Source organism: Nomascus leucogenys, chromosome 2 (assembly GCF_006542625.1).
Source record: "Nomascus leucogenys isolate Asia chromosome 2, Asia_NLE_v1, whole genome shotgun sequence".
NCBI lineage: Eukaryota > Metazoa > Chordata > Mammalia > Primates > Hylobatidae > Nomascus > Nomascus leucogenys.
This window is the reverse complement of record NC_044382.1, coordinates 76,092,059-76,104,631: the sequence shown is the minus strand read 5'-3', so window position 1 is coordinate 76,104,631 and position 12,573 is coordinate 76,092,059. Positions and strand designations below refer to the sequence as shown.

Genomic DNA, 12,573 nt, shown 5'->3' with positions numbered 1-12,573 from the left:
GTGGAAGTTGGGAGGGGCAAAGGAAGCTGCTGCTGGGCGCGGAAAAGGCGGGAAAATAGACTGCTTCGAGGTTAGCAACCATCTAACCTGGACAAGGGCCTCCAAGTGCGAGGAATCTTTGCGCGTCGACGCTGGGAAAACTCAATCGGTCAAATCTCTTACGGAAATTGAGGCGCTGCAGGTTGCAAGACCTGCCAAGGTCACAGTGCATTTATGTCACAGCATTTCCATGATCTGACACCCCACCCGCCCAACTAACTGTAATTATCCATTTTATTTCGTAGAAGAAAACAAGACAGGTGTTTACCAAAGCCAAGTCAACCATGGGGAGAGCTCAAGTAACCTATGCCCTATGCCAACCTGTGTCCCAACTAGAGAGTCAACAGGAAAGTGTCCCCCAAAACTTCTAAATCTGCCTACCCTAAAATCCCTACCTCAATCCAACCCCCAATAAACACCATACACACCACTGGGCAAAAGAGCTTTTTATTTTCCCCCACATTCCAGCTCTTCACTTTTTCTAAAACCTTTTCCAACCCAGAGCCAAGGCCCGAGAAGTTGATTCACATCTGGGGAGAAAGAAAATAAAACAACAAAACAGGTCGAAGAGCTGCTAGAGGAAGCTCTGAGATGTGTGCAGAAATTGAGGAAGGAGCAGAGGGAGTGACAGCTAGAGACCAATACAGGCATTTAATCCCAACTAAGGTAGCCTCAGGACCCTGGGGTCTGCCAGGGGCCAGGAAGCCCTCCTTTCCCAGTCCAAGGTTGAGAGGGTCCTGTCATTTCCTGTCCCAAGTAGGTGGTTGGGGCATTTAGGCCCAGCCATCAGCAAAATAAGCAGAGTTGATCTTGAGCTTCCAGTTCCTCTGGCCTGATCAGTTCCCTGGGCCTCAACTATTTCCACTTTTCCCATAGTAACTTCCTAGGGCACTGCAGCCAGCTGAAGCTGAGACCAGTTCAAGAGCTGGATGCATAACACATGGCTCTCAAATTTCATGCACCTGCCTCTGACAAGTGAAGATTTTTTGCAGAAATATTTTTTCCTTTAGTGAGCTGACGTGTGAACTAGTTAACCAACATGACATGACCCCCACCCACTGCTACATTTGTGAAGCTGATTCCCTCCAAAGATCTTGTTAACGGAATCAGCTTTTTCTAAAGGTAACGATGACTAAATGGAAGACAGAAGGTGCATGTCAAGTTCTTGGGCACATACTATGTCCCCAGTAAATGGGTATCATCAGTTAGACTCTTCTGAGTGGTTCAAGATGAATTTTACAAAATTTCCATCATAAAACTGGGTATCGGAATTTCAGGACAAAAGCAAGACAAATATGGTTCATATCCAGGACGCATCATCAAATGTGAACCCTCTTAACTCACCATTGTTACCCAAATGCTTGAATGTGAACTAGTTATGGGTGAGTCTTAAAATCACAATGTTGCTTGAAAGAAGTCAGCCACAAAAGAATGTGTATGATTCTGTCTACATAGGTTCAAAAATAAGTAAAACCAAACTATATTATTTAGGAATACATACGTGGCAATACATTATAAAGCAGGACAGTAGTTATTTCTAGGGAGAGAGAGGGCATTGTCAGGAAGGAAGGGACCATGGGGGGTTTCTGGACTGCTGGTAATATTCTACTCCTTCCCTCAGTGGTATTTATAAGTATCTACTTTATAATAATTTGCCAAGCTGTCCTTTTATGCTATTGAACTTTTCTACATAAGTGTTAAATATTTTATAATAAAAAAGTTAAAGTAATTAGAAAAATATTGAATGCTGACGGTGCCAAATTGTTCTCAGTCCCTAAGGGAGAGCTGTGGTTGAAAAGGTTCTTGGGGACTCAGAAGCAGCAGTCTTTGAGGAAAAGTCCAAGGATCTGCTCTACCCCAGTTACAACCCCCATCCCCATCCCATTCCCTGCTCCCGCAGGACTGGAGCAAAGAACCTCACCTGAGAAACAAGTCGGGAACTAGGCCAGTGCCCTCAGAGCCGGGTTCTAGACCAGTGGGACTCCCGGCGCGGGTGGAAGCACATAGCAGTGACACAGCAGAGAAGGCCACAGAAGAGAAGCAGGAAGGAGCCCAAGACCAGCAGCCTGGAGCCACACAGAGCCAGCTCTTCCTAGGGACGGGTACAGGGAGGGGAGGAGGAGGATATCTTAATCCAGTCCAAGGGCTATAGAAGGAGCCTCCATGAGGGAGAGGGCTCTCCACATCTAGGGAGCAACTGAAGGGAAAATGTTATTTTCATATAAAATGACATTTGTCTTTTTTTTTTTTTTTTTGAAATCCCAGGACTTTAGGAGGCTGAGGCAGGTGGATCACGAGGTCAGGAGATCGAGACCATCCTGGCTAACAAGGTGAAACCCCATCTCTACTAAAAATACAAAAAATTAGCTGGGCATGGTGGCGGGCGCCTGTAGTCCCAGCTACTTGGGAGGCTGAGGCAGGAGAATGGCGTGAACCTGGGAGGCAGGGCTTGCAGTGAGCCGAGATTGCGCCACTGCACTTCAGCCTGGGCAGCAGAGCAAGACTCCGTCTCAAAATAAAAAAAGCGCAAGCAGTGCTAGATCTGGAAACCAGATCTCCGATTCCAAGTCCCAGGTTGCGCTCCTCATGGGGTCTTTTCTTTTTTTCTTTATTTGAGACGGAGTCTTGCTCTGTCGCCCAGGCTAGAGTGCAGTGGCGCGATCTCGGCTCACTGCAAGCTCCGCCTCCTGGGTTCACGCCATTCTCCTGCCTCAGCCTCCCGAGTAGATGGGACTACAGGCACCCACCACCACACCTGGCTAATTTTTTGTATTTTTAGTAGAGACAGGGTTTCACCGCGTTAGCCAGGATGGTCTTGATTTCCTGACCTCATGATCCGCCCGCCTCGGCCTCCCAAAGTGCTGGGATTACAGGGGTGAGCCACTGTGCCTGGCCCTTTTTTTTTTTTTTTGAGACAGGGTCTCACTCTGTCATTCAGGCTGGAGTGCAGTGGTGCGATCTCGGCTCACTGCAACCTCTGCCTCCTGGGCTCCAGCTATCTTCCCACCTCAGCCTCCTGAGTAGCTGGGACCACAGGTGTGTGCCACCACGACCAGCTAATTTTTTTTGTATTTTTTGTAGAGATGGGGTTTCATCATGTTGCCCAGGCTCGAACATTTGTCTTGATGGTTTAAAAACTACTTTCTTGTCCAGTTATCAACCTGAACCCCCATCATTACTCCATGAGATAGGAAACTTCATTATGATCCACAGTTCAAAGATGTGTAAGCAGCCGGGCGCGGTGGCTCACGCCTGTAATCCCAGGACTTTAGGAGGCCGAGGCAGGTGGATCACGAGGTCAGGAGATCGAGACCATCCTGGCTAACAAGGTGAAACCCCATCTCTACTAAAAATACAAAAAATTAGCTGGGCATGGTGGCGGGCGCCTGTAGTCCCAGCTACTTGGGAGGCTGAGGCAGGAGAATGGCGTGAACCTGGGAGGCAGGGCTTGCAGTGAGCCGAATTGCGCCACTGCACTTCAGCCTGGGCAGCAGAGCAAGACTCCGTCTCAAAATAAAAAAAGCGCAAGCAGTGCTAGATCTGGAAACCAGATCTCTGATTCCAAGTCCCAGGTTGCGCTCCTCATGGGGTCTTTTCTTTTTTTCTTTATTTGAGACGGAGTCTCACTCTGTTGCCCAGACTGGAGTGCAGTGGCATGATCTCAGCTCACTACAACCTCCGCCTCCCAGGTTCCGGAGAGTCTCCTGCCTCAGCCTCCTGAGTAGCTGGGATCACAAACGCCCGCCACAACATCCAGCTAATTTTTAAATTTTTAGTAGAGACGGGGTTTCACCATGTTGGCCAGGCTGGTCTTGGACTCCTGACCTCAAGTGATCCGCCCACCTTGGCCTCCCAAAGTGCTGGGATTACAGGCGTGAGCCACTGCGCCTCATGGGGTATTTTCAAATGTGAGAGTGGAGTGTGCAGCAGCCTCCTGACTGATGGCCCTCCTCCACTCAGCACCAGGAAAGCACATCTCTCTCCTCCTTAAAACTCCTCAGTGGCCCCCACGGCCTTCAGCATCAGGTCATAGCCCTCTATCCTGCATTCACAGAGCCTCTCCATCAGATCCCTGTGGTCTCTCTTGCCTTTTCTCCTTCCTAAGCCTCTCAACATGGAGTGCTCCCAAAGGCTGAACACTTTCTTTTTTTTTTCTTGAGACAGGGTTTCGCTCTGGCACCCAGGGTGGAGTGCAGTGGCACAATCATGGCTCACTGCAGCCTCAAACTCCTGGGATCAAAGGATCCTCGCATCTCAGCCTCCTGAGTAGCTGGGACTATAGGTCCTGCTAATTTAAAAAAAAAAAAGTTTTTTTAAGAAATGGGGTTGCGGGCGTGGTGGCTCTCACCTGTAATCCCAGCACTTTGGGAGGCCGAGGCGGGCAGATCACCAGGTCAGGAGATTGAGATCATCCTGGCTAATAAGGTGAAACCCCGTCTCTACTAAAAATACAAAAATTAGCAGGGCATGGTGGCAGGCACCTGTAGTCCCAGCTACTCGGGAGCCTGAGGCAGGAGAATGGCGTGAACCTGTAAGGTGGAGTTTGCAGTGAGCCGAGATTGCACCACTGCACTCCAGCCTGGGCAACAGAGCAAGACTCCATCTCAAAAAAAAAAAAAAAAAAAAAGAAACGAGGTCTTGCTATGTTCTCCAGCCTGGTCTGGAACTCCTGGCCTCAGGCATTCTCCTTGCTTCGGCCTCCCAAAGTGCTGGGACTACAGATGTGACACCTGGCTGAACACTTTTCAATCTCTAGGCCTGTGCGCATGCTGGTGCCTTTGCCTGGAGTGTACCTCCCCCTCTCTTGAACCTCCTCTACTGCAGTCCCTGTCCAAATCTTCATTCTTCAAGGATCATCCTGACCTGACAGAAGGTGTGGGTTGCAACCCTGGCTCTGCCACTTAACCAGTTGTGTGGCCTTCAGCAATTCACTCCCTTTCTCTAAACCTGTTTCCTCATCTGTAAAATGGATAATAACACCTACCTCAAAAGGCTATTTTAGGATCAAATGAATTAATGAACCCTGAGAGCACTTTGTGCATTATAAACCGCTGTACACAATGTTCTTTGGTAAATGCCACCTTCTCTGTGAAGCACTCTCCATAAATGTTCAAGTTAGGGTTAATGGCTCCTTACTCTGTGTTTGCATAACACTTTGCTCACATCTCTCGAATAGCAATTAGCCCATTTGCCTCTTATTATAGCTTCTGAACTCCTTTGAGGTAGAGAGAATGTTTTAAAGATAATAGTAAACAATAATAGCTGTCACTTATCAAATCTCTATGTCCCAGGCATTGTGCTGGGCACTTCACAGTCATTCTCATTTAATCCTTATTTGGTGGAATTAAGAGATAGGGTCATGTTTTCTGTTTTACAGATGAGGAAGCTGACACTCAGAGATGTTTAGACACTTGTTCTAAGTCACACAGCCCCCAAGGCAGGGTTATAAAACCTGCGCTTTTTCTACAAGGTAGAATTGTTTCCAGGGACCTTCAAGATACAGCAGTCAGCAGGCAGTCTACAAAACCCTGGCGACCCATCTGAGGATCTTACCGAGGTGAGCAGCTTGGTCAGCACAAGGCCTTCATGGCTCCAGACACTAACACATTCCTCACCCATTCTAGGGCTCAGGGTGGCATTTCCAGCCCCCTCCTCTGAGCAGGATATGGGTGGCTGGCTGGAGGGTAGGATTCCTGGAACAGCACTAAAATACAGGCAGGTTCCTGCAGTCCTTTCTGTGGTCACCCTGGCTGTGATAAGGACCAGTTGTCCTGCAGAAGATCCTGTGAAAGGCACAGAAGAGAAAATGGAAGAAAATGAGAGGTGATGCGGGAGCCTCTGTCTTTACGCTTCTTTTCTTGTATTTTCTTTTTCTTTTTTTCTTTTTTTTTTTTGAGATGGAGTCTCACTCTGTCACCCAGGCTGGAGTGCACTGATGCGATCCCGGCTCACTGCAAGCTCCGCCTCCCAGGTTCACGCCATTCTCCTGCCTCAGCCTCCCGAGTAGCTGGGACTACAGGCACCCACCAGCACGCCTGGCTAATTTTTTGTATTTTTAGTAGAGACGGGGTTTCACTGTGGTAGCCAGGATGGTCTCGATCTCCTGACCTCATGATCCGCCCGCCTCGGCCTCCCAAAGTGCTGGGATTACAGGCGTGAGCCATCGTGCCCGGCCCTTTTCTTGTATTTTCTTTCTTTATTTTTTTTAGATGGGGTCTCACTTTGTCGTGCAAGTTGGAGTGCAGTGGCACGATCCCAGCTCACTGGAGCCTCAACCTCCTGGGCTCAATGATCCTCCCACCTCAGTCTCCTGAGTAGGTAGGGCTACAAGCATGTGCCACCTACCTGGCTAATTTTTAAAAAATTTTTTTGTAGAGACAGGGTATCACTGTATTGCCCAGGCTGGACTCAAACTCCTGGGCTCAAGCCATCCTGCTACGCTGACCTCCCAAAATGTTAGGATTCCAGGCATGAACCACCACACCTGGCCCTATTCATTTTTTAAGGCTTTCTATAACACCAGGTGTTTTCGCATTGATTCTATTCAATAAAGTATTCCATATACCATTATTTATATCACTGACAAATGAAAATAACTTTGTATCAATATAAACACAAATTAAGTTGTAATTTAAATTAACTTAAATTAAAATCAATACAACAACCATACTAATACTCGCAAGGCTGCAGTGAAATGGGCAGATACACATTGCCCATGTCAGTTTGCATAAACTAGTTCATTCTTTTTAAGAAAGCAGTTTCTCACTTGGTACCAAAATCCATTAAAAGGTTCTCACCCTATTTTAAATTAGTGGGGAAAGGATGGCCTCAGTAAATGGCCTTGGGAAAATTTCCATGTAGAAAAAAACATAACGTCAAACTGTTATCTTATAAAATAAAGTTCTGATGTATTAAAGAACTATACAAACTAAAAAAAAAACTTAAGTATTAAAAGAAAATACAGAATATTTTATTTTATTATTTTTGAGACAGAGTTTCACTCTTGTTGCGCAGGCTGGAGTGCAGTGGTGTGATCTCAGCTCACTGCAACCTCCACCTCCTAGGTTTAAGCAATTCTCCTGCCTCAGCCTTGCAAGTCGCTGGGATTACAGGCGCCCACCACCATGCCTGGCTAATTTTTTGTATTTTTAGTAGAGATGGGGTTTCATCATGTTGACCAGGCCAGTCTTAAACTCCTGACCTCAGGTGATCCACCTGCCTCAGCCTCCCAAAGACTGGGATTATAGCAATGAGCCACCACGCCTGGCCAGAATATTTTCTAATTTTAAAATGAGGAAGGCCTTCGTATGAAAGACACAAAACCTAAAAGTCTTAATAACGGACAAGAGTGATAAACCTAACCTCATAAAAATTAAAGACTCCTATGCAATGAAAGATAAGTTAAAAAAACAAGTAACATATTGAAAATACCTATAATATATTTAAATGACAAAAGGTTTACTATCCAGAATAAAGACCTTCTACAAATCAAGAAGAAAAAGACAAATAACTTAAAAGAAAAATGAACAAAGGAAACAAACAGGTAATTCACAGACAACATGAAAACAGACAATAAACCATAAGAAGAGGCTCAACCTTACTAGCAATCAAGAGAAAGAAAATTAAAACAATTGGGTAATAGGCCAGACCCGGTAGCTCATGCCTGGAATCCCAGCACTTTGGGAGGCGAGGCAGGAGGATCACTTGAGCCCAGTAGTTTGAAACTAGCCTGGGCAACATAGTGAGACCCCATCTCTATAAAAAATACAAAAATTGGCCAGGCGCAGTGGCTCACACCTGTAATCCCAGCACTTTGGGAGGCCAAGGCAGGCGGATCATGAGGTCAGGAGTTCAAGACCAGCCTGGCCAACATGGTGAAACCTCATCTCTACTAAAAATACAAAAATTAGCTGGGCATGGTGCCACATGCCTGTAATCCCAGCTACTTGGGAGGCTGAGGCAGGAGAATCTCTTGAAACTGGGAGGCACAGATTCCAGTGAGCTGAGATCACACCACTGCCGTCTAGTCTGGGCGACAAAGCAAGACTCCTTGGGGTGGGGGAGAATTAGCTAGGGGGGGAATTAGTTGGGTATGATGGCGAGCACCTGTAATCCCAGCTACTCAGGAGGCTGAGGCAGTAAAATGCTTACTGCAACCCTGCCTCCCAGGGATAAGCAATCCTCCTACCTTAGCCTCCCGAGTAGCTGGAACCACAGGTGTGCACCACAATGCCTGGCTATATATATATATATATTTTGGTATTTTTAGTAGAGACAGAGTCTTGCCATGTTGTCCAGGCTGGTCTCCAACTCCTGAGCTCAAGCAATCTGCCTGCCTTGGCCTTCCAAAGGGCTGGGATTACAGGTGTGAGCCACCACATCCGGCCCCAACTGTACACTTTCAATGGGTGAATTGTATGGTATATGAATCATATCTCAATAAAACTATTATATATCTATTTAAAAGGAAAAAGAATGGCAAAGAATTGTCCCAAGTCTGCATATATCAGACACATTCCTTATTTTTGTTAACATACACGTACACCTGGACATGCAGAGACCCACTCCCCCGACACATATATACTCATAGGAGAATCTTAGAATGATAGTGTTGTAAAGGACCTCAGAAGTCAGAAAATACCACCCTCTTCCATCCCTCTTTATCTTAGCATATTTTAGATAAGGCCAAATGTCGCACAGGGATTATTGGCATCCACTGACATTTTCACATTCTATTGCTTGTCATTTTCCCAGAAGACTATAGCTCTTTGGAAATTGATGGTGTCTAGTTTTTTTCTGCATCCTTTGTGGCATACAGAACTATGCTAAGGAAAAAGGGGTCTCTAGGAGGAGGTGGCTAGCCCATTTCATCCTACCTCCAAGGACAGACTCAAAGAACATCAGAACTGGCAGAGGAAGAAAGCATTCATAGAAAACCTACCCTGTCAGCAGCATGTTCACTGAAAGCCCTAATCACAGAAGTGACTAAAGTCCAGGGATATGCCCAAGGTCATCACTGGTGAGGTCAGAGGCAGGGCCCAGCTCTGAGCATTCTGATACCCGACCCCACAGTCCTCTGTGATCTCACCTTACTTTTTTTTTTTGGGGGGGGCGGGGGAGGTGCGGGACAGAGTCTCTCTCTATTGCCCAGGCTAGAGTGCAGTGGTGTGATCTCTGCTTATTGCAACCTCCGCCTCCTGGGTTCAAGCGATTCTCCCGCCTCAACCTCCCAAGTAGCTGGGACTACAGGCGCCTGCCACCACACCTGGCTAATTTTTGTATCTTTGTTTGTTTGTTTGAGACAGAGTCTTGCTCTGTCTCCCAGGCTGGAGTGCAGTGGCACGATCTTGGCTCACCGCAACCTTCACCTCCTGGGTTCAAGCAATTCTCCTGCCTCAGCCTCCCAAGTAACTGGGACTACAGGCGTGTACCACCGAGCCTGGCTAATTTTTTTTTTTGAGACCAAGTTTTGCTCTGTTGCCCAGGCTGGAGTGCAGTGGTATGATCTCGGCTCACTGCAACCTCCGCCTCCTGGGTTCAAGTGATTCTCCTGCCTCAGCCTCCTGAGTAGCTGGGATTACAGGCACGTGCAACCATGCCCAGCTAGTTTTTGTATTTTTAGTAGAGATGGGGTTTCAACATGTTGGTGAGGCTGGACTCAAACCCCTGACCTCATAATCTGCCCGTCTCGGCCTCCCAAAGTGCTGGGATTACTGGTGTGGGCCACCGCAACCAGCCCACCTGGTTAATTTTTGTATTTCTAGTAGAGACAGGGTTTCACCATGTTGACCAGGCTGGTCTCGAACTCCTAACCTCATGATCCGCCCTCCTCGGACTCCCAAAGTGCTGGGATTACAGGCATGAGCCACCGCGCCTAGTCTATTTTTTTTTTTTTTCTTGAGACAGAATCTCGCTCTGTCACCCAGGCTGGAGTGCAATGGTGTGATCTCGGTTCACTGCAACCTCCGCCTCCTGGGTTCAAGCGATTCTCCTGCCTCAGCCTCCCGAGTAGTTGGGATTAGAGGCACCTGCCACCATGCCTGGCTAATTTTTGTATTTTCAGTAGAGACGGGGTTTCATCATGTTGGCCAGGCTGGTCTCAAACTCCTGACCTCAAATGATCCACCTACCTTGGCCTCCCAAAGTGCTGGGATTTACAGGCATGAGCCACCCGCACCCAGGCTCTGATCTCACCTTTCAATCCCATCTGACTTCCCAGGACTGTGGCCTGGAATGTCCGGGTCTTGTTCCTGTCTGGACTGTCTCCGAAGTTCAAGGTGGTCAGTAAGCCCACGACGTGAGTCCCTCGCCACTTCCCTGTGACTGTCCCATTCCTGGGACACAGGGTCAGCTGGCCAAAAGATCTCAAAAAAGAGACCCAGTCCTGTGAGCAAAAGAAGGGTGGGAGACGGGTGAGATGAGATTAGCAGCAAAAGCCTGTCTAGGTTGGAAGGAAGATCGGGTACGGGGGTGGGGAACTTACCTGGGGGATATCAGGGCTGCGCAGGCCAGTCCTGTGGGTGAGGAGGAAGCTGCCAAGGCCCAGGCCAGAGAGGCCAAGGAGCAGCAGGATCAAAGTGGCACAGACCAGAGGTGGGTGGTGGGCCAGACACAGGTGCAGGTTGTGCCCTGCCTGGCAGTTGTCCATGGGGAGCAGAGGGGGCTGAGCCTCCGGGGACAGCCTGCTGGAAGACAGGGAGGGAGAATGGGACAAGAGCACCACTTTTACGCAAAGAGAAAAGAAAGCTCAGAGAAGACAAGGGACTTCCCAAGGCCACACAGTAAATGGCAGAGCCAGAATAAGAAACCAAGGTTCCCGACTCCAAAAGTTCATCTCCCTGCACTGCTGGATAAATATTTGCTGCATTTCACTTCTGAAGTAATCTAAATGGAAGCAGAACAGGGTACCCCGTGCTGGAAGAAGGAACCTGAAAGGGAGACTTCTCAGCTGGAGAAACAGGAAGCACTGTTCTGGGGCGAGGGTTTGGCTGAGGAATAGTTCCAGCCAGAGCCCAGACAAGGGAAGACTCTGGAGAAGAACTCCACTGTGCAGCTAAACGGCTAGATCTGAATCCCTTTCTGTTATTCACTGACACTGTCAGCTTAAGAATCCATGAAATGGGAGTTCTGAGAACACCAAGTAATAAGGATTAAACGTGGCGGATGAAGCAGGAATTCAACAAATGTCCACTTCCTTTCTCGTACAGATCTTCAAAACCGGGTAAGGCGAGGCAAAAAATACTGTGAGGGAAACTGAGGCTCGCGGACTTTAACATAGGAGGGGTAGGGCCAAGGTCTGAACCCCGCCTCCTGCTTCCAAGTGGGGTGCTCCTTCCCACGCAAGGTGCGACGGCCTGATGGAAAAGAACTTCTGGAAGGCGAAGAGATAAACAGGGGTCGGGGGAGAAGGAGGGAGCCACGGAAATGTCGGTGTCACAAATGCTCAGCCCTGCCCCGCCTCCCGTCCGGCTGGAAATGGGTTAAAGGGAGGGGACGGCAGAGCCTGAGGGTCCGCGGCCGCTGGTGCACCTGAGCACCCCTTCCCCGGAAAGCCCCCGCCCCGAACGATTGCAACACCCTCGTCCTCTCCCGGTCTCGCGCGTCGGATCCTCCAGCCGCTCGCTCTTACCCCTCGGGGCTGGGCGGAGGCCGGCGCCCCCAGCGACGTCACGAGCGGGGCCGCGAGGGGGCGGGGTCCGTGCTCAGCGCTTTCGTCCCCGACCCTCCTCCTCGCGCGGCCCCGCCCCGCGGCCGGGTCCGCATGCGCAGTGGCCACGCGGGCGCCTGCCTCGGAGCTCCCCGCCAGGGTGGGGGCGTACCAAAGGGACACCCAAGGAAGGGGCCACCGGGAAGGAAAACCTCCGAGGGAGGGGTGGAAACGGGAGCAAGGCCAGGGAGCAAGTGCGAGAAACGTCGCAGAAGCCCGCAGGCTCCCTCCAGAGAGACTGGCGAGAACTGCCTCAGAAGCTTGTCGCAGGCATTTTTGGGCTGTGCGTCCCCCACCCGCGCCAATAGCACAGCCCAGCCGCGCCCGGGTTCCCGGTGAGGACTCGGTATCCGCTCAGTTGCAGGGCTGCCACTTGAGAAGTCTGTCCACTGGGTCTGGGAGTGGTGTTTTGGGCTCCGCTCTTGTGTGCACCCCGATCATGCTTAATGTCTGCAACTTTCTCGTGGACCCTGGCTTTTAGTGACTCCTTAATGTATAGGATACTGGAGCTGAAGAGTTGCTCAGTAGAGAGCCTCTCAGTTCACTTCTGCCCAAGTTTTGGAGGTGAGAACATCTGACCGGAGGTAGCATGACACATGGAGCCAGGAACTTTGGGTTCAAATCCTGACTGTCCGTACCCTCGCATAAGCCATAGCCGCGCTCTCAGGGGACTAAGCTTACCCTTATGCTAAAGAAGATCATCCTATCTATCTCACCGGTTGGATCAGAAGCTTAAAGGGTAAAATGTGGGAAAACATGGGCCCAGTGCCCACTGAGCACACAGGACAGATGCTACTTGAAACGGAATCTATTTAATTCGACTGTGG

At 49.1% G+C, this 12,573-nt stretch overlaps 1 protein-coding gene across 5 annotated transcripts; it reads right to left on the bottom strand.

Annotated features, from left to right (window-relative positions):
• Positions 1 to 469: 469 nt before the first annotated feature.
• Positions 470 to 11,773, bottom strand: TMEM219 (transmembrane protein 219). Of its 5 annotated transcripts, none has more exons than XM_030798563.1 (6): positions 11,669 to 11,769; positions 10,523 to 10,724; positions 10,234 to 10,423; positions 5,593 to 5,822; positions 1,961 to 2,131; positions 470 to 569 (listed from the first exon to the last, which is right to left on the bottom strand). In XM_030798563.1, the coding sequence occupies exons 2-5, from the start codon at positions 10,685 to 10,687 to the stop codon at positions 1,994 to 1,996; spliced, it is 723 nt and encodes a 240-aa protein (XP_030654423.1). In that variant the 5' UTR covers positions 10,688 to 10,724; positions 11,669 to 11,769; the 3' UTR covers positions 470 to 569; positions 1,961 to 1,993. The 5 variants fall into 5 exon arrangements, with proteins under 5 accessions (XP_030654423.1, XP_003282043.1, XP_030654437.1 ...); XM_003281995.4 differs by having other exon boundaries at positions 471 to 569; positions 10,523 to 10,721; positions 11,669 to 11,773; XM_030798577.1 differs by having other exon boundaries at positions 471 to 569; positions 10,523 to 10,721; positions 11,569 to 11,672.
• Positions 11,774 to 12,573: the final 800 nt, after the last annotated feature.